We start from the raw sequence: 27816 nt of genomic DNA, 5'->3' as shown, positions 1-27816 counted from the left end.
TCGTTAGCTCAGAATGAGCCAGCGGGTCCTCTTCACAGAGTCCACCATGTTTCTACAGTAGCCCAGAACGGACAAACTAAACACTGGCTCTAGAGAGAGACTTTCGCGTCTTTACATTACCTGAACGTCACCGTAGCTCTCCGACGCGTTTGTGAAACTGCTGTAACGTGAGCCGCAGAGTGCAAAACCGTGCTACCGCCAGCCGCCATCTGACTTACGTTGCTCCTAAAGTAGTGTTATTATGGTAAGAACGGCCTCTGAGCGAAGCGAACGGCGTTACCACGGTTACGTTACCGCAGTCTTGTAAAGGGAGGAGTGAGCGGAGGGGTACTCAGTTGGTTGCAATCTGCAACCACAGCACTAGATGCCGCCAAATCCTACACACTGCACCTTTAAGGCTTTGATTTATTTTTTCACAGGAATGAAGCAAGTGCCTTTGAATTCACAGACTCAACTTTCCCAACTGTTCCTCCAGTACCATGATCCAAGAATTAATTAATTAAGACTCTTTCTATCTACATCACATACCCAGACGATGGCCCAGACATTTGGACAAGCGTCTCCAACTCATCCCTCACATGAAACCAAGGAGTCTGGTCAGTCCAGCAGGGCCAAGTCTTTGGTAAAGTTTTAGCTGGTATCCCAGTACACTGATAACGGAACAGTTTAGTTAATTTCAAGTTTGTCTCTTGTGCATTTGGGTCCAATTTATTGCTGGTCATTTAGCAATTATTTGTCATCAGTGTGACAAACAGCACTAACACTCCAGTATGGGGTAATACAGTAAGTGCCACCACAAATATCTGTCAGTGTTTTGTGTTCAGAAGCCTAGATATTCTGCCAGAAACACAGCCATGATCTTGGTCAGGTTCACCACAGTGGGACGGTGCATGTTCTCCTCTGTGTCGTCCAGTGTGTGCCAGAACTGTGGGAAGGGAGTGGCGATGACGTGTAGCACAGGGACGCCTGTGTGTGTGGAGAGGGGGAGGGAGGAAAGGGAAAGACAGTGATGATGACTGACAGCATGTGTTATACGACAAATCTCCAGCAGTTATCACCCACCTTTGTGAAGGAAGGGGATGTGGTCGTCCTGCACAGGTCCGAGGTACACATCCTTCCTAAAATACGTCTGCTCAGAGGGGTGAGACGTCAAGAGACCCTGTCGATGGAGTCTCTTCTCTGATGGAGCGGGGGGGGGGGGGGGGGGGGGGGGGGGGGGGGGGGGGGGGGGGGGGGGCACCAGGGCATAGTTAGGATACACAACAGAGAGGGGATTTTAAATATTCATGAAACGTTAGAGCCGGTGCTTACCTGCAGCGATCAGACGGTCAAACCAGCGCGCCGTATTATCAAAGTGATTTGCAATCAGTGGATCAGGACCGCCGAGCAGGTCTAGCAGCACAAAGAGGTCCTGGAGAGAAAGTCAAAATGGCTACTGAATATTGAGTTTCCTTCTAATCCTAGTGCAGGACACGTTGCTGAGATATAAAAAAAAAACACATAAAAACATTAGTGTTATGTTACATGACAGGAGGGGTGACGTTAGAGATCCTGACTAGATTTGGGCTGTTCCATTTAAATTAAATTTAAAATTCTTATATTTAGTAAAAGGGTCAGTCTATACAGACATGACAGACCTGCTGCTATTGTTTATAAGTTAATAATGAGCTGTGTCTGCTAAATACAAACTGCTCATACATAATTTAGAGTGTGTCTGGATCAGGATGTGAGGATGACCATGAAGGACGTGTATTTCTGTTTTCCTCACCACAGCCTGAAGCATGGTGTGCGTGGAGCCCGCAGGGTGAGGCGTGTTGGCCATCCGCTCGGCCATGTGACGGGAGCCGTACAGCGAGTCCGTGGCGGTCCACTCCTCAAATGACTCCTCCCCATCAAAAAACACAAGCTGAAGAGTGACGGGGAGTTTCTAGGAGGGAAAAAGGAAGCAGAGGCCCGTTTCTGCAGTGATGTCGCAGTGTGTATTCTTACAGTAACTACATTAATCACAGCCTCTGGAGGGATACTGCTATTTACAGATGACTGCTGCAAAGAAAACAAGGAGCTGGAGTCAGCATTTTCTATCCTATACTGCAGGCACGGCGGGACGAAATGAGAGTATAAGAAGAAGAATCTTGTCAGCATCTCCTTTTCTCTTTGTCACAGGAAGGATCACAGGAAATAGGAAACTAATCTGTCAACATTTACTGCCTATGTCGTAAGTGTCACCACTGCAAATTGCCAGGATGTCAACACACATGTAACAAAACTGGGGCTGTCAAAGTCAACGCGATAATAGTGCGTTAATGTAAATTCGTTTTACCGTCACTCATTTCTTATGAGTTAATTATTATTAACGCTACTTGCGTTGTAGCGGGCTCAGTTTTAAAGCTAGAGTGAAGAAAACCAAAGGAATCCATTGGTACCAACCATGTCATACTAGCTTGTCGTGAAGGAGGTTTAATATAATCCAATATATAATAATAATCCAAACTTGCGCTAAATTTTGGCTATGAAAAACTGGCATGACCATTTTCAAAAGGGGTCCCTTGACCTCTGACCTCCAGATATGTGAATGAAAATGGGTTCTATGGGTACCCACGAGTCCCCCCTTTACAGACATGCCCACTTTATGATAATCACATGCAGTTTGGGTCATAGTCAAGTCAGCACACTGACACACTGACAGCTGTTGTTGCCTGTTGGACTTGAGTTAGCCATGTTATGATTAGAGCATATTTTTTATGCTAAATGCAGTACCTGTGAGGGTTTCTGGACAATATTTGTCATTGTTTTGTGTTTTTAATTGATTTCCAGTAATAAATATATACATACATTTGCATAAAGCAAGCATATTTGTCCACTCCCATGTTGATTAGAGTATTAAATACTTGACAAATCTTTGAACAGATCAAAAATGTGCGACTCATTTGCGATTAATCGCGATTAACTATGGACAGTGGTGCGATTAATTGCAATTCAATATTTGAAGCGATTGACAGCCCTAAACAAAACCCAACTGAGCACATACCTGCTGTTTGAATGATAGAAGCTGGGCATCCAGAGAGGTGACAAGCTCCAGGATCATAGCACAGGGCACTGCCGAGTCACTGGCCCCCAGAAACACCTTCTCTGGGGCCCGGGGGTCTGGAGGCAGAGCCTTGGAGTCGTAGTGACAGGTCAGGAGCAGCCTGCGAGGGGCCGAAGGATCCAGAGTGGCGACGATGTTGGTGAAGGTGACCTGGCCACGAGGGGTTGAAGACTGGAAGGCGTCCAAGTCTACGGCCCAGCCAGCAGACAGCGAAGACAGAGTGGAGGTGATGTGCTGAAGCAGAGCAGAGAGGGCGGATTAAAGAGGAGCGAGGAGAATGTGTAAATAGGAGGAAACTATAAATATGTGCACACCTGCTGTACAGCCAGGTTGCCTTGTGTCCCTGGGAGCCTCTCTATTAGAATAGGCCTCAGGTGGGTCTCCCACAGGCGGGTACCGTCCACCTGAGAGGCCAGACGGCGGATTTGAGCCGGAGAGCACTTGCTGGGTTTGTGGGACAACTGTGTGGATGGAAGACAAGATTAATAATGATTAAAACACAAATGACGGAAGAGAAAAAGCAAGAAAAACAATGTCTTCTGTGATCAAAAAGTTAGGCAGCAAAGTGTAACAACAGCACAGAGAATGGAAATCTGTCCTCATCCAGGTCGTTGTCATAAAGGGAAGGTTTTAAAAGTTGTCATTATAATTGTCATTTCTGTCCACTGTTTTTGGTAAATACGGCAAATCTCCTCTGATGCTCTTCCTGAACTTTCTTCCTATTATTTTCCCATAAAAAGTTTAATTTTGTTTGCCGTTTTCCTTACCCGATTTGAGGGTCTAAAGCCCTTTGATGCAAATTTGTGATCTGGGACCATATAAATCAAATTTAATGAAAAGTGTGGGACAGACGAACAACATAAAACACAAGACATCCCTGTTCAACGATTACTTTCATTGTCAGTTACTCAGCCGGTTATTTTTCTTGATGAATTGTTTTGTGAATAAAATTATAGAAAACAGTGAAAGGTAAACATCACAATTACCAAGCGTTCAAGATGATGGTATCAGAATGCTTGTTCTGTCTGGCCGACACTTCCCCATCCAGTCAAAAAAGTGTTTTGCTCATTTTTGCTCATTTTTACTTCACATGCGATGCTTTTGACCCAGAATGTACTTATATGTGCAGATTGCAGAACTTGACACTTTCACAATCATCTGCTGAAAGGGGAAAGTTTCTTTCACCCTAAATGTGAGTTTAACACGTGCATTGTGTCATCATCACTATTTGTTTTAAAGGTAATCAGGGTACAATATGCAACAAACACAAGTGTGATGTGGAAACCTCTAGTGCACACACACTGAGAAGCATCTTGTATCCAGCAGTAAACTTTTGAAATCAACAATATTTGCATATTCATTCCTATTCTATTGTTTGTTTCATTATTTACCAAATCTACTGTTTATGTTTCATTATTTACCTTTTCTTTTTTTTCCAAACTCTTTTAATTTGAGAACAAAGAACATGAGGTCATCATGGATGTTACAATGTCAGATCACAGTTCATTTTTGTAAATACATCTTAATATACGGTGTCACACTACAATCAACGGTGTAAATACACAATCTTTTTTTCCCAGTAATACTTTTTTCCAATTCAAGCCTTAAAATAAATGTGAGTCTTTCCATACAATGTATTTAATTTACAATACCCCGCCATTGGTCTAATGTTGGAGGATCAGTCTGCATCCACTTTCGAGTCATGGCTTTCTTACTACTTGCCAAGATAATCTTTATTAAATATTTATCTTTGTGTAAAACAATTCCTGTAATTTTTCCCAATTATAGTGTAATGAATGAGTACTTTTTATTTTTATTCCCATTATTTTATGGATCTCACTTGCCACCTCTTGCCAATATGGTTGTATTTTAGGGCATGCCCAAAAAATATGGAAATGATCAGCCATTGAGGTTCCACATTGCCTCCAACAGCTAGTTACCTTTTCTATCGTTTATGTTGTGAATTTCCTTGGAAAGCACTTTGTGTATGGCTTGAAAAGTGCTCTATAAATAAAAGCATTATTATTATTATTATTATTCCTTTTTTTGTTTGGAAAAAAAACACATCAGACACATTAAAACATTTCTGGAGGGGGTATTTAAATACTATTTATTATTATTATTTATTTTTATTATTTTCTTCTCACCTAATATAAGTATAAATAAACATGTTATTTTTCCGCCCTGTACATCTATGTATTCTCTGGGCCTATGGACAAACAAATATTACTCATCCCTACTTAATGGAACAATGTATGGACATTGTGGTGATGCCGAAGCTCATGGACTACCTCCTAAGGACACTTGACCTTGCTATGTTATGTCAAAACATGTGATTGTGCTGTACGACTGTACCTGATGAAAGGAAATATTTGTTTAATAATTCTACTGTTTATGTTTCATTATTTACCTATTCTATCATTTATGTTTCATTATTTACCTATTTTATCATTTATGTTTTATTATTTACCTATTTTATCGTTTATGTTTCATTATTTACCTATTCTATTGTTTGTTTCATTATTTCCCTATTCTATTGTTTGTTTCATTATTTCCCTATTCTATTGTTTGTTTCATTATTTACCTATTCTATTGTTTGTTTCATTATTTCCCTATTCTAAAAAAGAAGTTAAAAAAATAAATTAAAATTAAAATTAAAAAAATAAATACTATTTATTATCACATGAGAAAAAAAAAAGCAGCAACATGTCACAGCTGGAACTAGACAATATTTGGCATTTTTATTTTTATAAATACTTACATGATTCGTCAATTGATTTTTCTGCCTTACAATCAATTAATCCACCAGTTGTACCAGTAGACATGTGATCAGCTCCAGTTTTAAGTTACTGGTTAAACAGGTCTATTCTCTCTTTTATTCAATATAAACAAAGTGGAACCTAAAACTCATAGTTCACATATATAGTTCAGCTACTAACACGTCTCATATCTGGTTACTATGAGATGTTATAACAGAAATGCAACACAATCTGGTTGTGGCTGTATTATATTTCAGTGAACACTTCTTTGAGGTCCCACAACAACAACAACAGACAGGTAAAGTTTGTGTTTAAATGCATTATGTGTGCATTATTATTCCTCTTACCCTGTCTTTGGTCAGATCTGCAGTGGGCATGCGGTTCACATGTCCCTCTGTGGTGTCGTTGGACAGGTAGACTCCCAGCACCACGGCCAGCACCAGGACCCCGAAGAGGCAGAGCAGCAGCACCCGGGCCCGGGGCATCCTCAGCCGGTCACAGCCGGGCAGAGAGCCGGAGCTCAGCTGCTGCTGCAGAGGCTTGTACCTCCGACTGGACCTGGACATGACTGAGCGTCGAGCAGGCAGTCCTCCTAACAGCTACGTGTCCAAACAGACTTGTGGAGCATGTAGTAGGATGGAGACTCACACAGGAAGTGCAGGCTGTCTCTGAGCTGCAGCAGGCTGTCTGGGTCTGTCAGTCCAGTGATCACATCTGCAACAGTTTCAACACAATGAGACATCTTTCACATCCCAGAGTTGGTCCTTTGTGATCCCAATCTTCAATGCAGCTCTGTCTTTTGAATGCATTATTATATTTTAGGGCTGCTTTAATCAAATTAATCCAGGATGCATGCAGCAGCAACTATTTACTGTTGCTTTAAACTCATTTTCATCCACAAAAAAGCTGCAGGAGAGGACATGTAAAGTTAGCAAATTGTCCTGACTCTTCTGGTGCAGTAGTCCAGTTAAAAATGTACTAATTTAACGTCTTGTCATTACAGGACATGTTGGTGGCTGGTGGCTGTCTCACAGTCAAATGGCGTGACTTCTTCTAAGGTTATATTGTGGTTGTGCAAACAGCTTTGTGATGAGCTGTCGCCTCCTAGTGACCGAGAGGAGGAACTGCAGCTCCAGTTACATTGTATATTATAGATAATAATTTGCACATATAAGAAAAGATAACAACTAGTCAATATGATTAAGATAAATATGTAAGTAATGAATTGGTATTGTGATTAAGTTATATTATAATTAATGAAATGGTATTGTGATTAAGTTATATTATAAGCAATGAATTGGTATTGTGATTAAGTTATATTATAAGTAATGAATTGGTATTATGATTAAGTTATATTATAAGCAATGAATTGGTATTGTGATTAAGTTATATTATAAGTAATGAATTGGTATTGTGATTAAGTTATATTATAAGTAATGAAATGGTATTGTGATTAAGTTATATTATAATTAATGAAATGGTATTGTGATTAAGTTATATTATAAGTAATGAAATGGTATTGTGATTAAGTTATATTATAAATAATGAAATGGTATTGTGATTAAGTTATATTATAATTAATGAAATGGTATTGTGATTAAGTTATATTATAAGTAATGAAATGGTATTGTGATTAAGTTATATTATAAGTAATGAAATGGTATTGTGATTAAGTTATATTATAAATAATGAAATGGTATTGTGATTAAGTTATATTATAAGTAATGAATTTGTATTGTGATTAAGTTATATTATAAGTAATGAATTGGTATTCTGGAGTGATAACAAATTTATATTTTGATAAGGATAATTATATCAGTAATTAATTTATATTTCTGTATGACACATATTACAGGTAATAATTATAGTTAAAATAATTATAAATAATTATAATTATAGTTAGACAAATTTAGGAAAATTTAATTAGAGTATATGTATGGCTCAATAAGGAAGCTGGTTAATAATTAATAATTGATTTATGGAGAAGGGGTGGGATTAAATAAGTTTATACTTCTTCTCACTCCTTTTCGAACATGTAAATCAAGCCATCAAGTGTTTGACAATTTATTTTTCTTACGCTTTTCATTGTATGTAAATACTACTTGTTTCTGACTGTCCACTTGTCCACACGAAAAAAACGCCCCGTTTTTTCATATTCTGCGACCGGAAGTTGCCATTTACAAAGTAAGAGCTTGTATGAGGACGGTGCTATATGAAAGAAAAAGAAGCATGGTGCTGCTGTGTGTAACTGAAGGTGATGGACATGGATCAGTAAGTAGTTTTTTGAAACATTAAAAGAGTGTGTCTCAGGGATTCCCTGAGACACACTCTTTTAATGTTTAATGTTTTAATCTTTTAAAATAGCCCCCATTTACGTTACAACCCGGAGTTGGTGTAGGGGTAAAGGAAATAACATATAGCCGATGTTATCAGACAATCACTTGTTTATTTGTGGTGGTTGATATTAAAGCAACATAAACATACACTGGATTGAATTATAATAACTGAAAACGAGGGTTTCGGGTGGCCGAAAAGGAGACAACAAAGGTACACACCCTAGCCCTGCACAATCCTAACAATCAGACAAATTACACAACTAACTCAATGCACAATGAAATATAAACAAAACGAGTACCTCAACTAGTTAACATTCACTATCAATCTAAAGTCCACTGACTCCAGTAGGACTTATACACAACACTCTGGTTAACAATTCTTAACAATCGAGAGGCACGGGACAGATCAATAGTAATCACTGCCCGCCTTGGTTTAGTCACAGCTGGCCTTTAAATCTTTCCACGCGGCACAGCCGGCTGGTGATTGGATAACCAGGTGGGACGCGTCAGAGGCAGGACCACAAACGGCGGGAAACTAAGGGCATCCACCTGAGGGCGGTCCGGAGGCATGGCCCTGAAGGGGATCCCCTAGACATGACGTCATCTCGGAGCGAAGGGACAGCAGAGCGCACCAAAAGAAAAGAGCACAGGGAGAGCGCCGCACAGCAACATACAACAATACAAACAATCACCTGTCTTCAGAGGACTGGATTCTGCACGAGACTGAGCGGGCGTACTTACGCACAACGGCACCAACTTGGGCTGTGCTAAAATGTCAGGATCTGGGGTATGAGTTACTTCACACCCAGCAATATCGTTCCCAATTAACATGGCTATGCCACTGATTGGCAACGTCGGACAGACAGCAACAGGGAAACGACCACAGATTAATTTAGAGCGCACGTACACATGGTGCAGGGGCCGCGAGACACAACCCATTTCAATACCACTTAATGCAGTACTGTGGCCACAGGCAGACTGATCTGAAAAAGGCAACACTCTGGCTAGGATGACAGTTTGGGAACAAGCTGTGTCGCGTAAAATCCGTACAGTACGCTGCTCATCTGGTTCGCCAGTTAGTGACACAAAACCCTCAAAAATGAACGGTTTGAAACCGGGGTCAGAGCTCTCCGCGGGACTTTTACCTGATCTGGATGTAATCAATCCTACACCTTTTGAATGTTGGTCACCTGGAGATGACTGCTGCTGCTCTTTACGTTTTAACAGTAAACAGTTCGCAATAACGTGCCCTGCTTGGTGGCAATAGAAACACTCTCTTTCCTCTTTACGCACGGGAGGAACTAGGCTTGGCCAGCTATCAAGAGAAGCAGCGGGAACGAAACGAGGTTTATCAGGAGGAGTGACCGTAACCTTGTGAGTAAGCACATACTCATCAGCCATAACAGCTGCAGCAGATAGAGATTTTACCTTCTGTTCATTTAAGTACACAACCATGCGCTCAGGCAAACAATTTTTAAACTCTTCTAATAACATCAACTCACGAAGGGCAGAAAAATCATCACATTTTGAAGCGGAACACCATTTGTCAAACAGACTTCCCTTATCCCTCGCAAACTCCACATAAGTTTGGGTGGCAGACATTTTGTGGGCTCTAAATTTTTGCCTATAAGCCTCTGGCACCAATTCATAGGCGCGCAGAATTGCGGCTTTCACAGTGTCGTAATCTTTACTATCCTCAAGAGGGAGCGCTGACACTACCTCTTGGGCTTTACCATATAACCTACATTGTAACAGTAAGGACCACATATCAGAAGGCCACTTAAGAGCCAGAGCAATGCGCTCAAAGGCGCTGAAGTAAGAATACACTTCAGTTTCTCGGAAATGTGGGACTAAAGCGATATGTTTACTAATATCAAAAGCGCTATGTGATGAACTATCAAGCATTGAGGGTGAATCAGCTGACGCAGAAGCTGCCTCTGCAGTGAGAGTCTCTTTCTGAAAGTAAAGCTCCATCTCCAGCTTTTTGACTTGCAGGCAGAAGTCAAGCTCTGCCTGATGTTCCTGGGCATGAGTCTGAGCCTCCAGGTGGAGAGGAGCAATCACCCTCAACTCCACAAGTTTATTCACAACCAGATGCTCCAGATATTTAATTTCTTGTTTTTGAAAAACAAATTTGAAGAAAAAAAGTATTAGGAAAATGTACCTTATATCTGGAAATATACACATTGTAGACTTTATTAAGAAAACTATATTTTACTACTTAATAATAATAATAATAATAATATATTGGATTTATATAGCGCTTTATATTAATCTCAAAGACGCTTTAACATAGTCGGGGGGAAAACGGTGTGAGACAGACAGACAGGAGACGAACGACAAAAAGCGACATACACAGGAACAATCACATACATACACATGGACTGATGGGTAGGGGGAAGGAGGGGGCTACGGGTAAGCAGATGAGAAAAGATGTGTTTTGAGGCGGGACTGGAATGTGGTGAGGGAATCGGAGTCTCTGATGAGATTGGGGAGTGAGTTCCAGAGCTTGGGAGCTGCCCTGGAGAATGCTCTGTCCCCAAAGCTGCGGAGTTTGGACGTGGGGGTGGAGAGTAAGCCAGCCGAGGTGGATCTGAGGGACCGTTGAGGTTGGTAGAGGGAGAGGAGTTCAGAGAGATAGGGGGGTGCAAGTTGGTGGAGGGCTTTGTAGGTGAGGGTCAGGATTTTGTAGGAGATCCGGTGGGAGACGGGGAGCCAGTGAAGGTCTTTCAGGACTGGGGTGATATGATGCCATGATTTGGTGTGGGTGAGGAGTCGGGCAGCTGCATTCTGGACCAGTTGTAATTTATTTATGGAGGTGTTGCTGATGCCATAGAGGAGTGAGTTGCAATAGTCAAGGCGGGAGGAGATGAAGGCGTGGATGAGTTTCTCTGCTGTAGGGGGTGTGAGGGACGGACGGATTTTTGCGATATTGCGAAGGTGGAAGAAGGATATTTTGACCAGTTGGCGGATGTGGGGCTCAAGGGAGAGGGTGGAGTCGAAGATCACGCCAAGGTTACGTGCCTGGGGGGAGGGGGAAACAGAAGTGCCATCGATGTTGAGTGTGAGGTTGTTGGTTTTGGTGAGGGTGGATTTGGAGCCGATGAGGAGGAGTTGTGTTTTGTCGCTGTTGAGTTTTAGAAAGTTCTGTTGCATCCAGGCTTTAATTGCAGAGAGGCAGGAGTTGATGTGGGAGAGCGGTGGGTTGTGAGGGGTGTTGGTGCTGAGATAGATCTGAGTGTCGTCAGCATAGCAGTGGAAGTCCAGGTTGAAGTGGCGTAGGATCTGACCGAGGGGGAATAAGTAGATTATGAACAGGAGTGGACCGAGTACAGAGCCTTGGGGGACACCATGTGTGACTGTGGATGTGGCAGAGGAGTTGTTGTGAAGGGAGATGAAGTGAGATCTGTTGGTGAGGTATGACTGGAGCCAGCTGAGTGCAGTACCTTCGATACCGATGTCTTGGAGTCTGGTGAGAAGAATGTTGTGACTCACGGTATCGAAGGCTGCACTCAGGTCCAGGAGGATGAGGATGTTGAGGGCTCCGGTGTCAGCAGAGGTGAGGAGGTTATTGAGGACTTGGAGGAGTGCAGTTTCTGTGCTGTGGAGGGGGCGAAAGCCAGATTGGAGGGGTTCAAGCAGGTTGTTGGAATGCAGGTGGGATTGGAGCTGGGTGGAGACGAGGCGTTCGAGGGTTTTGGAGAGGAAGGGGAGGTTGGAGATAGGGCGGTAGTGATTGAGACAGGAGGGGTCCAGACCAGGTTTCTTGAGTGTGGGGGTGACAGCAGCAGTTTTGAAAGCTATGGGGACAGTTCCATGGGACAGTGAGGAGTTGAAGAGGTCGGTGAGGTAGGGGCATAGGACAGGGAGGCAGGACTTCAGCAGGGGGGTGGGGAGGGGGTCCAGGGAGCAGGTGGTGGGTTTGGATGTGCTGATGAGTTTGGCAATGGTTGCTGAGTCAACAGGGTCGAACCGGGAGAGGCGGTGCTGGGGGGGAGGGGTCAGGGGGTCCAGAGGGATGGAGAGAAAAGGGGTCGGTGTGGTTGCTGCTGGGTCAAACACGGGGAGCAGTGAGTTGTTGATGGTGGTGATTTTGTCGCTGAAGAACTGAAGGAATGAGTTACATAGATCGGGTGAGGGGTCAGAGAGGGTGTTGGCACGAGGCTTGAGGAGAGTGTTGACAGTGGAGAAGAGGGTTCGGGGGTTACGGGTGGGGTCATTGATGATGGTGGAGAAGTAGTCAGATTTGGCAGCAGTGATGGCATCTTTGTAGGTGATGAGGTGAGATTTGTAGGCTTTGAGGTGAACAGTGAGTGATGATTTTCTCCAGAGGCGTTCAAATTGGCGGCTGGTCTGTTTGAGTTTTCTGAGGTGGGGTGTGAACCAGGGGGAGGAGGTGTTGAATGAAACAGTTTTGGTTCTCAGGGGGGCCAGTGAATTGAGGGAGGCAGACAGGGTGGCGTTGAGGTGGTTGGTGAGATCAGATGGTTACTTGTTAAACAACACCTTTCTATCGAGGTGAGGAAAACGGAGATGTACAGGAACTAACTTTATACTCTTTATATGGCCAGTATGTATGACTAACATCGCTATCATTCAGTTTCTTCTCCCAGAATTCCTTGGTGGACCATTCCTGTTTCATCTGTGGCTCTGCAGGTGGGAACAGCAAAACATTTCTATTCAAAACAATGTACTTCTCTTTGCGTATAAACCTGTATTCATGACAGTGTCAAAATATAATATTAGTTTGAATTAAAAAAAGAAGAATATTGGTGAAATATGTCAGCTTACCTGGCTGAGCAGGTTCACCACAGGTCAGACCCAGTTCAGAGTAAAGCATCGGGTCTCTGCTGTGAAGGTGAGCGATCATCTTCCTGCTGGCTTTTTCTCCTTTCCTCCTCACCGTGTCATTGAGTCCGCGAGCTATGTTTGCTCTGCCAACGTTGACCGCAAGTATCCAGTCTTTCTGGCCATCATTCAAGACACCATCGTCTAAAAGGTCGTCCAGGAGCTGCATAAGCAGTTCTTCCGTCGCCCTTTCCACAAACATCCTCCTCACTTTGAAAAGCTCCTTTTCTAGAAGAGGCAATATAAATCACACAACTCAAATGTTTTATTTCAACAGAGGTACAAACATTGAATAAGACATTAAAAATATATGTTATGTAGCATACCCTCATTGATATAAATGGGTAGGACAAAAAATAGAGACACCTGTGAGTATAAGGCAATACAATTCAACAGCACCATTAATGAAGTTTGATTTATTGCAGGACTGTAGACTGCATTAGTTTTAGCTAGGTGTACCAAATTAACTGGCAACTGAGTGTATAAAAAGGTTTTAGCAACTAGAAATGATTAGTTGATAATCCATTAAGTGTTAACTAAGCATATATTAGTTTCACATTTCTAAATAGTGAGTTACAGGAATTCATGATACTTCCTGCATTGTACATTACTTAAACCTGCAGTAGGCAGAATATTTTTGGGCATCATTGGGCAAAAATGAGATAATAACTTTGCAGCAGATGGTAATTCAAGTGCTCTGAGAGATACTTGCTGCTCCTCCTCATGGCTCTGTTTTCACGCTTTAAAAAATTTAGCCCGTGACGGGAGACTTTGGCCAATCATAGGTCATTTCAGAGAGAGAGAGCGTTCCTATTGGCTGTTTATTCAACGGAGTCAGCTGTCAATCACTCGCAAACTATTCTGTTACTGTAATGCCTATTTCTCATGTAAAATGTTTTCAGAAACATCTTGTAGTGTACTGTTTAGCTGTAAAAAAAATGTTCCGGCTGATGGGCTGTGCTTTGTATTTCCTCAACTGATCTCAACATGGCTGCCGGGTCACAAACTTTCTCATTTTGATCAAAGTACATGAGTGATTGACAGCTGCTCAGAGACGGCAAGGCTCCAGCTATGCTCTGATTGGTTGTTTTCCTCCGGTCTGTGAAATCTTGCAGATGTCATTAGGAGCACCGGAGGACACAGAGGCACATAATTTTTTTCAGATTTCCTGTCTCATGCACTACTGTCAGGATATAGCGACCGCTTTATAAAAATAACTTTTAAATCAGATTTGCAGTGATTCTACCCACTGCTGCTTTACCATGTGTATGTACCCTTGTTGTGAAGTATTACCATACATCTATATGTTTTGAATATTTCCATATGCTTTCTAGTAGTTGAGCTCCACTACCATAAGAGACTAAACTGTGAGTAAAAGCTTATTGCCCTTCCTCCTCACACAGTGTAGAGAAGAAGCCACTCCCAGCTACAACCACGGTTTCCTTATGTAAGGCAGTAGCCTAAATCAGCCACCAGGTGTCGCTGGTGCGCTGTAATTCCCATCCCGAATTGAGCAATAGGCATGTTTGTCCCTTACAGTACACCTTAGTTCAAAAATGCAGTTAGGTGGGGACGCCATCTTTTTCCCGTTTACTTTTCTTTATTGCTTCGTAAGGTTGTGGACGAACAAGTGAGATGACAGCAGATGTTGTGGACAAATAAAGTGCTCCCGGTCTCAACCACAATCAGAAAGACTGTGCCGGTGTTTCCCTTAATCTGCACCACACCCCATAACACAACTATAAACACAACCCAGAGTCCCAGGGTGTGCAGAGAGGCTCCAGCACGTGGGTTACACTTACTTCACTTTATAGTTTGCCAACTTGTTCCGAACAAAACACTGGACAGACATTGAGCCAGCTATGAAAGTAATGTAAAACATATCACTTTGTCATTTTAACAAAAGTTTATCTTATACAAAAAGCTTGTAGATTGAAATTGTGAAAGCCATCATATTATCTTTTACATCTAAATGGATTTAACAACACGTAGATTTACGCATGGTGGTAAAGTGGTATGGTTACTTGTAACGCGCATTTAAACCCTGAAGTCTTACCTGCCATTTCTCAAATCTCGAGTCACAGGTGTGTTGAAGAGAGAGAGAGAACTGAAGTCTGCAGGTTACAAGTGAAATCTCCCCAGTTGTTATCAACTTGTGCGCAGAGACTGGTGCGTAATGCCAATGCTTAGGCGTGACCCACTGGTCACTGGCGTGTTCAGGGAGTGGCCTTGGGTGGCACAGCCCACCCCTGAAATCTGATCGGCCACCCCAAGTGCCACTCCAATATCTTAAAATATGATTGGCTATATGCCCAGTCAGAGGCGGGCCACGGCACTGAATGTAAACTGCACTCTTGTTTAGAGTTGCAGTTCCTTCTCAAACCTGAGAGGCAGAGATGCGCTAAAGTAGTATGTAGCCTGCAAAAAAAAAGGCGCGAAGAAGAAGAAGTTTGAGCAGGTGAACTACAGGTGAAACAAACTGTTTTTCTACAGTCAGTCTATCTAAGCCAGGGGTTCTCAACCTTTTGCAACTGAAGGCACACTTCTGATTGTCAAAACATTTCCGAGGCACACCTTCCCAAATAAATGAGTAAAAAACCTAACATGTTTATACAACAAATAATAAACTGGGCTGTAGATATGTGTTGTGCCACTGTCAGCTGTAATGACCAAAATACATATTCTGCTTACCCTCAGTGAGACACTTGGGCTTGCCTCTGGGAAATAATGAGATCAAGTCGTGGTGGGATGGGTGAGAGGCTGACACGCAGAGTAGCATTCAAAGTTGCTTTCAGTTTGTTCCTTGCCTTTGATTTTGTGACAGTCACAATGGAAAACCCTGACTCACATAAATAGGTGGGGGTGAAAGGAACCATCACCATAACCATCACCTTAACGTGGTGGAGAGGTTTGTGTGTCCCTATGACCCTGAGGGCTGTGTTGTCTGGAGCCTCGTGCTCCTGGTAGGGTCTCCCATGGCAAATTGGTCTTAGGTGAGGGGCCGGACTAAGAATGGTTCACAAAAAAACCCAATGACGACACGAGGCAGAGGAGGAGTTACCCGGCCCGGAGGAAGCCCGGGGCCCACGTCTGGAGCCAGGCCCAGACGGAGGGCCCGTCAACGAGCGTCTGGTGGCCGGGCTTGCCACGGAGCCCGGCCGGGGATACCCCGAAAAAGGAACGTGGCACCCCCCTCCTCTCCATCCTGTGGGCTCACCACCTGCGGGAAGAACCGCTTGGGTCGGGTGCGCTGCCACACGGGTGGCAGTGAAGGCCAGGGACCTCGACGGACTGGACCCGGGCGGCAGAGGCTGGCTCTGGGGACGTGGAACGTCACCTCTCTGTGGGGGAAGGAGCCGGAGCTTGTGCGGGAGGTGGAGCGCTATCAGTTGGATCTGGTAGGGCTTACCTCTACGCACAGCCTCGGTTCTGGAACCATACTCTTGGATAGGGGTTGGACTCTATTCTTCTCTGGAGTTGCCCATGGTGTGAGGCGCCGGGCGGGTGTGGGGATACTCACAAATCCCCGGCTGAGTGCCGCTACGTTGGAGTTTACCCCGGTGGACGAGAGGGTCGCCTCCCTACGCCTTCGGGTTATGGGGGGGAAAACTCTAACTGTTGTTTGTGCGTATGCACCAAACAGCAGTTCGGAGTATTCGGCCTTCTTGGAGACCCTGAATGGAGTCCTGTATGGGGCTCCAGTAGGGGACTCCATAGTTCTCCTGGGAGACTTCAACGCGCACGTGGGCAACGATGGAGACACCTGGAGTGGCGTGATTGGGAGGAACGGCCTCCCTGATCTAAACCCGAGTGGTCGTTTGTTGTTGGACTTCTGTGCTAGTCATGGATTGTCCATAACGAACACCATGTTCGAACATAAGGATGCTCATAAGTGTACGTGGTACCAGAGCACCCTAGGCCGAAGGTCGATGATCGATTTTGTAATCGTATCATCTGATCTGAGGCCGCATGTTTTGGACACTCGGGTGAAGAGAGGGGCGGAGCTGTCAACTGATCACCATCTGGTGGTGAGTTGGGTCAGAGGGTGGGGGAAGACTCTGGACAGACCTGGTAAGCCCAAACGCGTAGTGAGGGTGAACTGGGAACGTCTGGAGGAGGCCCCTGTCCGAGAGATCTTCAACTCACACCTCCGGCGGAGCTTTTCTGGCATCCCTGTGGAGGTTGGGGGCATTGAACCCGAGTGGACGATGTTCAAAGCTTCCATTGCTGAAGCTGCGGCGGTGAGCTGTGGTTTTAAGGTCTTAGGTGCCTCAAGGGGCGGCAACCCTCGAACACCGTGGTGGACACCGGTGGTCAGGGAAGCCGTCCGACTGAAGAAGGAGGCCTTCCGGGATATGTTATCTCGGAGGTCTCCGGAGGCAGTTGCAGGGTACCGACGGGCCCGAAGAGCAGCAGCCACTGCCGTGACGGAGGCAAAGCAGCGGGTGTGGGAGGAGTTCGGAGCAGCCATGGAGAAGGACTTTCGGTCGGCACCAAAGTGCTTCTGGAAAACCATCCGGCACCTTAGGAGGGGGAAACGGGGAACCATCCAAGCTGTGTACAGTAAGGATGGGACACTGTTGACCTCAACTGAGGAGGTAATCGGGCGGTGGAAGGAGCACTTTGAGGAACTTCTGAATCCGACCAATACGCCCTCTATGGTAGAGGCAGAGCTGGAAGCTGATGGGGGACCATCATCAATTACCCTGGTGGAAGTCACTGAGGTAGTCAAACAACTCCACAGTGGCAAAGCCCCGGGGATTGATGAGATCCGCCCAGAAATGCTGAAGGCTCTGGGTGGGGAGGGGCTGTCTTGGATGACACGTCTCTTCAACACTGCGTGGAAGTCGGTGGCAGTGCCTAAGGAGTGGCAGACCGGGGTGGTGGTTCCCCTTTTCAAAAAGGGGGACCAGAGAGTGTGTGCCAATTACAGGGGTATCACACTGCTCAGCCTCCCTGGTAAAGTCTACTCCAAGGTGCTGGAAAGGAGGGTTCGGCCGATAGTCGAACCTCAGATCGAAGAGGAACAATGCGGATTCCGTCCTGGCCGTGGAACAACGGACCAGCTCTTCACTCTCGCAAGGATCCTGGAGGGGGCCTGGGAGTATGCCCATCCAGTCTACATGTGTTTTGTGGACTTGGAGAAGGCATATGACCGGGTCCCCCGGGAGATACTGTGGGGGGTGCTGCGGGAGTATGGGGTGAGGGGGGCACTTCTCAGGGCCATCCAATCCCTGTACGCCCAAAGCGAGAGCTGTGTTCGGATCCTCGGCAGTAAGTCGGACTCGTTTCCGGTGGGGGTTGGCCTCCGCCAGGGCTGCGCTTTGTCACCAATCCTGTTCGTGATATTCATGGACAGGATATCGAGGCGTAGTCGGGTGGAGGAGGGTTTGCAGATCGGTGTGCTGAGGATCTCATCGCTGCTTTTTGCAGATGATGTGGTCCTGTTGGCATCATCGGTCTGCGACCTCCAGCACTCACTGGATCGGTTCGCAGCCGAGTGTGACGCAGTCGGGATGAGAATCAGCACCTCTAAATCTGAGGCCATGGTTCTCAGCAGGAAACCGGTGGATTGCCTACTCCGGGTAGGGTATGAGTCCTTACCCCAAGTGAAGGAGTTTAAGTATCTCGGGGTCTTGTTCGCGAGTGAGGGGACGATGGAACGTGAGATTGGTCGGAGAATCGGAGCAGCAGGGGCGGTATTGCATTCGCTTTACCGCACCGTTGTGACGAAAAGAGAGCTGAGCCAGAAGGCAAAGCTCTCGCTCTACCGTTCAATCTTCGTTCCTACTCTCACCTATGGTCATGAGGGTTGGGTCATGACCGAAAGAACGAGGTCGCGGGTGCAAGCGGCCGAAATGGGTTTCCTCAGGAGGGTGGCTGGCGTCTCCCTTAGAGATAGGGTAAGAAGCTCAGTCATCCGTGAGGGACTCGGAGTAGAGTCCTTGCTCCTTTGCGTCGAAAGGAGCCAGTTGAGGTGGTTCGGGCATCTAGCACGGATGCCTCCTGGGCGCCTCCCTTGGGAGGTGTTCCAGGCACGACCAGCTGGGAGGAGACCACGGGGAAGACCCAGGACTAGGTGGAGAGATTATATCTCTACTCTGGCCTGGGAACGCCTCGGGATCCCCCAGTCAGAGCTGGTTAATGTGGCCCGGGAAAGGGAAGTTTGGGGTCCCATGCTGGAGCTGTTGCCCCCGCGACCCGATCCCGGATAAGCGGTTGAAGATGGATGGATGAAAGGCAACAGAAATTTGATTGCCCGTTTTGACAGAGAGGGATATTGACTGGCAGCCAGTATCCAGAATGAAGCAAGGTCCACTTGTGTGAGCTGAAGCTTCAGGCTGCTGTCTGCTGATAGTTCCATCAGTTCATTTTCCAACACAGTGGAGAGAGCTATGTCTTCTGAAGCAGGATCCACAGAGAAAGGGTCCAAAATCCAAAGGTTTCCATCTCGTGCATCTTCTGGGAAGTAGTCTGTAAACTTTCCTGACAACTGAGTCAAATGCTGGGTTATAACACTGGATATGTTGACATGAGGAGTGGCTTCCAAAGTTTCACTTAGGAGTGAAAACACGTCAAATCGTCCCTCCTTGACTCTTCTGTTCCACAGAATAAGTTTTTTCTTGAAGCCCTCAATTTTGTCTGAAACCAAAAACACTGTGCTGTTTCTGCCTTGCATTGATATATTGAGCTGATTTAACTGGTCAAATATATCTGATAAGTAGGCCAGTTTTGCACAAAAGTTACCATCAGTGTAATGCTCAGCAAGAGGGGAGTGCTGCTCTTCCAGAAATGTGTGCACTTCTTCTCTCAGTTCAAAAAGGCTATAAGCACATGTCCCCTTGAAAGCCACCTTACTTCACTGTGGTACAACAGCTGCAAATGATCTGCATCAAGTCTTTCACAGAAAGCAGCAAAACACCTTGAGTTGAGTGCATTTTTCTTAATATAGTTAACAGTTTTCACAGCCACGTTCATGACTTCATGCAGTTCTGGTGACATCTGCTTTGTAGCTAGACTTTCCCGATGTAAGAAACAGTGCGTCCACTTGGCGTCTGGCGCCCTCTCCTGGATCTGTTTGACAACACCACGATGTCTTCCCGTCATTGATGCAGCGCCGTCTGTGCAAACACCTGTACAGTATTTCCAATCAAGACCTTTTTCGGTGAAGTAATCATCAAGGCAGCGTATTACATTATCTGCCGTTGTTCTTGTTGGAAGCTCCTTGCAAAACAATAGATCCTCGTGAAGATTACTGTCCTTGCAGTATCTTACAAAAACTAACAATAAAGCGGCATTGCTAACGTCAGTCGACTCGTGCAGCTGTATGGCAAAGTATGGGCTTGCCTTTATTCCTTCCACAAGTTGGCATTCGATGTCATCACTCATGTCAATAATTCTTCTGCTCACGGTGTCATTGGAGAGGGGTATTGACTGAATTTTGGTTGCAGCGGCTTCCCTCAGTAACTCTCGGCACATATCCACAGCGCTTGGCAAAATAAGCTCCTCTGCAATCGTAAAGGGTTTCTTGCTACGAGCTACACGAGCAGCAACCATGTAGCTAGCTTTCAAAGTGGCTTTTGACTGAGTTGTTAATGTTGTGATGACTTTCTGTTGTGCCTGAAGCCCGTCTCTTTTCCTTAGGAAATATTCTTTTGGCTTCTCGACACATCCTGGGTGCTTTGTGTTTAAGTGTCTCTGGAGCTTCGATGGTTTTAGCGCCTCATTTGACAAGATTTCACCACATTCAACACATTGTGCCTTGGGCTCAGCATCAATGACTGCCATTACGAATCCAAATTTAATGTATTCAGGGTCATATTTCCTCACCACACGCTTCGGAGCTTTTACTGGCGCAGGGTTGTCTCCCACATCACTTTTTCGCTTTAAAAACCGATCCATTTTGTCTCACTGCATCCGAGAACGTTAGCTAGCTAACAGTGGCAAACATGTTTATCTCTACCTGATGATGTTTGGTGTTTTTACACAAGGCCTATTGAAGGAGGTTGGGTCACACTTAATCAACGCGCCTTCGGGGTACCGCACATGCGCAGTAATATCTGCTCTGCACTCGCCGAAATTGAGCCGATCGCAACGCACGACCGCAGCTCCAATTACACTGCGCATGTGTTATACCCAATACAAGACCCGTGTCCGCCCGTGTCTTAGCCTCCTTCAATAGGCTTTGGTTTTACAGCAGCTGGCATCTTACCTCCTTTAGGTTTTACCTGTTCACTTTGCTAAATAATAATAAAAAAATAATCTAGTACCACTGCCTCCGCGGGTCTGGGTATCATCGGATATATTATATACCGTTAACGGTCTGGGTATCATCGGATATTCCGTTTTTCCTTTGGAATTCAGAAAGGAAAAAACGTTTTTTTATTTTTTCGTTTTAAACCAAAAACCAGGAAACGGCCGTTTTCCCGTTTTTCGTTTCTGAATCAAAAAATGAAAAACGAACCCAAACCGGGCCGTTTGTTTGTTTTTGCGAATTCCTTTTTTCATTATTCGTTTTGAATTGAAGAACGGAAGTCACGTGGGTTTTTCGTTTTTTCGTTTTAAACCACAAACGAAAAACGGAATCACGTGGTGCTCTGTTTGTTTTTTGTTTCCAAACGAAAAACGAAAAAAACAAATTAAAAAAACGATCCGATTTAGTTTCTTCAAGTTTCTTTCTGTTATTTTCTGTTTTGAATCGAAGAGCGGAGAACGGCAGTCACGTGACCAGGAAGTGAAGGCAAACATGTCAAAATAAAAGCCAAGAAGATAGTTTGGTCATTCTATAAAAGTGTAACATTATTTAAGCACAGGATCAAAGTAACAGTAGAAGATAAATAGGCTAAATAAATACACAAATAAATACATACATAGATATTTTTTTTTTGTTCTTTTCATTAACACATGAATGTCTTTTATCCAAAAAGTGTGTGATAAATTACAGGGAGGGTCTCTACAGATGTTATACAACAGGGAGGGTCTCTACAGATGTTAAACAGAACTCTCACATAATTGACACTTTTCTCTCTCACACCCTTACTATGGGCTGTTTCTTTATGTCGGCAGGTGAGAAGCACTATGTGGCTACTCCTTTCAACACACCTGACACTTCCACCTGATCCTTTTACTCCATTAGGAAGGCTGTAGCCGAGTAGTTCTACATCATGATAATGCTGATTTTTCAACAAGCGATTATGACATTAATGCCAGCTAGACAGAATAAAGCTCTGTCTGTCATGACAATAGTACTGTACTGAAGGCCACTTCATCACTCCAGATACTGTAGATTTAACAGATACCTGCTGTTTTCAGACGGCTGTAAAGAGTCACCCGAGTAAAGGAAAGGCCTTCAGTACAGTTCTATTGTCATGACAGACAGAGCTTTATTCTGTCTAGCTAGCATTAATGTCATAACCACTGGTTGAAAAATCTGCATTATCATGATGTCGAACAAATTAAGTAAAATTACATATTATACCAAATAGGCTAGAAATGATTGAAAAGCATCATAAACCACCAAACAGAATACAGAAAGTTAGTGATTTCAGTTTTTTAGTGAACTCAGGCTGATTAATCATCATATTACACTATGATGTCTGAAGGTTGGCAAACATGCTGATCAACCATACTTATCTATCATTGACCATGTTTATTGACTTGACTTTTCATCTATAAATGCGTCAAAATTGAAAATTTGACTGAAAAGAAAATCCTTGGGGATTGAGGAGTGGTGACCTCTGACCCCTACGGTGGGTAATGTCACAGAAGGCCTACTCATAAAATGCACTGACTTCACTGATACCGAATCTCCCTCCAAACTAAATTGTAAAGCTGACGGCCCTTCAATATGATCTGATCAATACAATACAATCAAACTTTATTGTTCACCAGGCTGGAAATTTGTCTTCGGCTCACAAAACACAGAAAACAACAGACATTAAAAACCAGACAGCAGTTAGTAAAAAACAAAGACAGGTTATGTTACACATTAAAACAGTTCATGTCAGTGTCTGTGGCTCAGATCTGCTCAGTCACTGTGTTGAGTTTAGAATATTGATGGCATTTGGGATGAAAGACTTTTTAAACACATGTTTAGTTGCCAGAGGGGCTCTATAGCTCCTCCCGACTGGCTGCAGAGAGGATGGGAGCTATCTGCCAGGATACTCCTCGCCTTCTTCCTCGTCCTTTCTGTAAAAAGTTGAGTCAAGGGCTTTTGGGGTTTACCAACTATTTTGCCTGCCATTGACACAATCCTAGACAGTTTATTCTTCTATCTACAGTGTAGGTGACCGTACCAGGCAGGAAGGTTAAAGGTTAAAACCCTCTCAACAATAGTTTTGTACACTAATTCTAAAATCTGCCGGCTGACACCGAGGCCACTGAGTTTCCTTAGAAGATAAAGGTCTCTGTGAGCATCTCTTGAAAATATACTCTGTATTTACAGAGAAGCTCACCTGGGTGTCCAGGACTGTACCGAGGTATTTAAAGTGTCCCACAGTTTCAACATGTTGGCCATCAAGTGAAACTAGCTCTGTGATCAGATGTTGTTTTGTGCAGCACATGATTAATTCTTTCTTCTCAGCCACATTGATTTCTAGCTGGCTAGTGTGACACCGTGTCTGAAGGGCTGTAGTGTGGGCCAGATAGGCAGCTTCACCTAGTGGGCCTGTTTCCTGTAAAAGGTCAACTAAGGCCATGTCATCCGCATACTTAAACAGTCTAAAATGTTTCTCATTGATCATAAATTCATTAGTAAAAAGAGAGAATAGCACAGGGGAAAGAACACAGCCTTGTGGGCAGCACGTCTGATATGTTCTCTCTGATCCACACAACTAACCCTGTGTTGATGTTGAGATCAAGGAGCCTTTTCAGGAGAATATGCGTCTTCATTGAGTTAAAAGCTGAGCTAAAATCCGCGTATAAAGCTCTGGTATAACCTTTAGGATGCATCAGGTGTTTTGTGACTGTGTTAAGCAGAGTCAGCACAGCGTCGTCTGGGACTCTGTCGCTCTTATTTAAGCGAACTGGAGCAGATCTAGCACTGTGCTGGTCAGGTGGCTGGCAAGAACTCGTTCCATGGTTTTACACAATATGGAGGTTATTGCGATAGGCCACAGATCATTTGGCTTACTTGCGTCGGCTTTTTTAGCACAGGCCTAATTATTGTGAATTTCCATGATTTTGATGAAGTGGCCTTCAGTCCAGTACTATTGTCATGACAGACAGAGCTTTATTCTGTCTAGCTGGCATTAATGTCATAATCGCTTGTTGAAAAATCAGCATTATCATGATGTAGAACTACTCGGCTACAGCCTTCCTAATGGAGTAAAAGGATCAGGTGGAAGTGTCAGGTGTGTTGAAAGGAGTAGCCACATAGTGCTTCTCACCTGCCGACATAAAGAAACAGCCCATAGTAAGGGTGTGAGAGAGAAAAGTGTCAATTATGTGAGAGTTCTGTTTAACATCTGTAGAGACCCTCCCTGTTGTATAACATCTGTAGAGACCCTCCCTGTAATTTATCACACACTTTTTGGATAAAAGACATTCATGTGTTAATGAAAAGAACAAAACAAAAATATCTATGTATGTATTTATTTGTGTATTTATTTAGCCTATTTATCTTCTACTGTTACTTTGATCCTGTGCTTAAATAATGTTACACTTTTATAGAATGACCAAACTATCTTCTTGGCTTTTATTTTGACATGTTTGCCTTCACTTCCTGGTCACGTGACTGCCGTTCTCCGCTCTTCGATTCAAAACAGAAAATAACAGAAAGAAACTTGAAGAAACTAAATCGGATCGTTTTTTTAATTTGTTTTTTTCGTTTTTCGTTTGGAAACAAAAAACAAACAGAGCACCACGTGATTCCGTTTTTCGTTTGTGGTTTAAAACGAAAAAACGAAAAACCCACGTGACTCCTGTTCTTCAATTCAAAACGAATAATGAAAAAAGGAATTCGCAAAAACAAACAAACGGCCCGGTTTGGGTTCGTTTTTCATTTTTTGATTCAGAAACGAAAAACGGGAAAACGGCCGTTTCCTGGTTTTTGGTTTAAAACGAAAAAATAAAAAAACGTTTTTTCCTTTCTGAATTCCAAAGGAAAAACGGAATATCCGATGATACCCAGACCGTTAACGGTATATAATATATCCGATGATACCCAGACCGTTAACATGGATGATTTTATCAAAGTGTTTGCAAGCAAACACAAGAACAGGCGAATTGCACTGTTTTAACCCTCCGTTTTCCTCAGGTCAAGGAAGGAAGAAGGGAGGGAGGAAGGACGGAATGAAGAACAGAGGAAGGACAGAGGGAGGAAAGAAAGAGAGAAGGACAGGAAGAAGGGAGGGAGGAAGGAAGCAAGGAAGGAAGGAACTGTCAAAACAGATTGGGTCTCTTGAATGGTAATACTAGAGTAACCAACACTGTAGCACATGTAAAGTTTATAATTTGTTTGGTTAAATAATTTGTTCAAAGAGGCGTATGTATTTTAAATATGTTTGCACTTTATAGGTGGAGAGTGACTGTGTGTTTTAATGTGCATTGTTTTCTTATGTTGGCTTTTGGAGTCACAGGTTATTTTGTAGCATTATTACTGTAACAAATCGGTGTTGAAACAAGATTTGTGATGTAAGCTTTTTTTATGCACACATAAGCTCTGGTAAGGTCAGCTATCTCTGTTGATAAAATATTCTACACGGTCTGTACCTCCAACCATTTACATTGTTGCACATGTAAAGTTTTGCACAGTTTTGTCGAGTAAATATTTTGCCCAAAGAGTCTTATTTATTTCAATTTTGTTGGCACTTTATAAAGTGACTGTTTTAGAATAAGGATTTTCTTTTGTATGTAACCTACTTTGGGAATTTACAAATTATTTTGGCATTATTTAACAGTTCACTTTACAATGTTAAAACAAGATTTGCTGGTATGTGAGGAGGGATGTGACTTTTGTTTATACCTGGGAGTTCAGGTTTCTCTGTTGCTGAGAATACTACAGTAACTTACTACACTGTGGCACATGTGACACGTTTTGTCAAGTAAATGTTTTGCCCAAACAGGCTTATTTATTGTAATTTTGTTGGCACTTTATACAGTGCACTTTATACAGAAAGTGCATTGTCTTTTTTTGTATGTACTGTATATCATACCTTGGAAGGTTGTTTTGAGGTTAGAATAAAGTATGGTAGTTTTCAATCACATTTGTATGTTGTCTTTTCCTGAATGTTGTGACTAGTAGGTCTATTCTTGCTTGCAGTGTTAGTAAGTGAAGTAGATATGGGTTGTGGAGACAAAAATGGTAAATTAATGCTATGCCGACACCTGGGTGTGGGTGTGTATTTTCTTGTGTGTGTGTGTGTGTGTGTGCGTGCATACGTGAGAGTATATGTCTGTGCGCAGGCGCTCCTGCTCACACTTCATGCCACCCCTGCATAAGTCAGTGCCCCACTGGTGCCACCCCTATAAAGGATGTCTGGACACGCCCCTGTCAGGGAAGAAGACATGTCACATCACCGTCCTCATACGCTCTTACTTTGTAAATGGCAACTTCCGGTCGCAGAATATGAAAAAAAACGGGGCGTTTTTTCGTTTCTGTTTTTAGAAATAGAAAATGAAAATCAACCCGCTTTTTTTTAAAGTTAAGTTCATCCCCTTTTTGACCCCGAAAAAACGTCTTGTATTTCAATGTACATTTTTGTATTTTAAACAAAAATCAAATAACCACAACTTTTTTGTTTTTTAATATCCGTTTGTGAAAGGAAAATCAAATGGCCAAAAGATACACTGACCTACATGATTCAGATTATATTATATTATTATTATAAAACAACAGCCTCTATTTTACATTCACTGTCAAGCTAATCTTTAGACCTACAGTATTGTTCACCCTATCTTTCTAATATTCTTCAGGAACCTCTATTCAACGTGTTGGTATGATTAACATGTACTAACATCTGCAGATGATGTAACAAATACAATTTTTTTTTTCTTTTCTTACAACCAGATTGCATCATTTTAGCTTTAGCTTGCAGGTTAATAGATAGATAGATAGATAGATAGATAGATAGATAGTAACTTTATTGATCCCGAGGGAAATTCAAGTTTCCAGCATCACAGTTCCATAGTGCAAAAACATGTAAGTAAAAAGGCAGTAAAAAAGTTAGTAAAAATATACCAGATATAAAAATACAAGGAGATGAAGAAAACTGTTAAAACTGAATATAGTGCAGGGTAACAGCTGTGATACAGGACTATTCAAAAAGTGAATATAGTGCAGGAGAAACTGTTAAAAAGTGAATATAGTGCAGAAGAGACTGTTAAAAAGTGAATATAGTGCAGAAGAGACTGTTAAAAAGTGAATATAGTGCAGAAGAGACTGTTAAAACAAGTGAATATAGTGCAGAAGAGACTGTTAAAAAGTGAATATAGTACAGAAGAGACTGTTTAAAAATGAGTATAGTGCATTATTATCTGTCCTACATTCCCCTGGGGGTGTATTTATATTCAATTCCAGAAATACTGGCTATATTCTTGTGTATTTATGATAATCAGTGAGCTTGAATCAACATGTAAGAAAACCTGTTATATGACCTACTTCTATCTCCCGCCAGATTTTCATTCAAAGACAATGACCGGAAACGGAGGCTGACATTCTAAACTGTTGTGATTGGTCCGCAGACGTGACGTCACTGGCTCCCTGGCTGCTGATTGGTCAGAAAGCCCCGTCAGTCTCTGCTGGCAGCGGTTCCTCCTTCCGTACAAATGCAACGTTAGCGGGGTT

General features: G+C 43.4%; 1 protein-coding gene across 2 annotated transcripts; it reads right to left on the bottom strand.

The window, feature by feature from the left end:
* Nucleotides 1-380: 380 nt before the first annotated feature.
* Nucleotides 381-27731, bottom strand: qpctla (glutaminyl-peptide cyclotransferase-like a). 2 transcript variants are annotated; one of them, XM_037774690.1, is made up of 8 exons: nucleotides 27631-27731; nucleotides 6195-6561; nucleotides 3403-3549; nucleotides 3029-3322; nucleotides 1769-1927; nucleotides 1312-1411; nucleotides 1063-1179; nucleotides 381-966 (listed from the first exon to the last, which is right to left on the bottom strand). In XM_037774690.1, the coding sequence occupies exons 2-8, from the start codon at nucleotides 6411-6413 to the stop codon at nucleotides 821-823; spliced, it is 1182 nt and encodes a 393-aa protein (XP_037630618.1). In that variant the 5' UTR covers nucleotides 6414-6561; nucleotides 27631-27731; the 3' UTR covers nucleotides 381-820. The 2 variants fall into 2 exon arrangements, with proteins under 2 accessions (XP_037630618.1, XP_037630617.1); XM_037774689.1 differs by lacking the exon at nucleotides 27631-27731 and having other exon boundaries at nucleotides 6195-6894.
* Between the last annotated feature and the right edge of the window lie 85 nt (nucleotides 27732-27816).

This window comes from Sebastes umbrosus, chromosome 7, assembly GCF_015220745.1.
Source record: "Sebastes umbrosus isolate fSebUmb1 chromosome 7, fSebUmb1.pri, whole genome shotgun sequence".
Classification (NCBI taxonomy): Eukaryota; Metazoa; Chordata; class Actinopteri; order Perciformes; family Sebastidae; genus Sebastes; species Sebastes umbrosus.
Note: the sequence above shows the minus strand (reverse complement) of the source record. Positions and strands in the feature narration are given on the sequence as shown.

Coding starts and splice junctions, on each gene's coding strand:
- qpctla (XM_037774690.1), bottom strand. CDS start 6,413: ATGTCCAGGTCCAGTCGGAGGTACAAGCCTCTGCAGCAGCAGCTGAGC. Junction 3,550..6,194: donor CAGATCTGACCAAAGACAGG/GTAAGAGGAATA, acceptor CCATCCACACAG/TTGTCCCACAAACCCAGCAA. Junction 1,180..1,311: donor TGACCGTCTGATCGCTGCAG/GTAAGCACCGGC, acceptor CCGCTCCATCAG/AGAAGAGACTCCATCGACAG.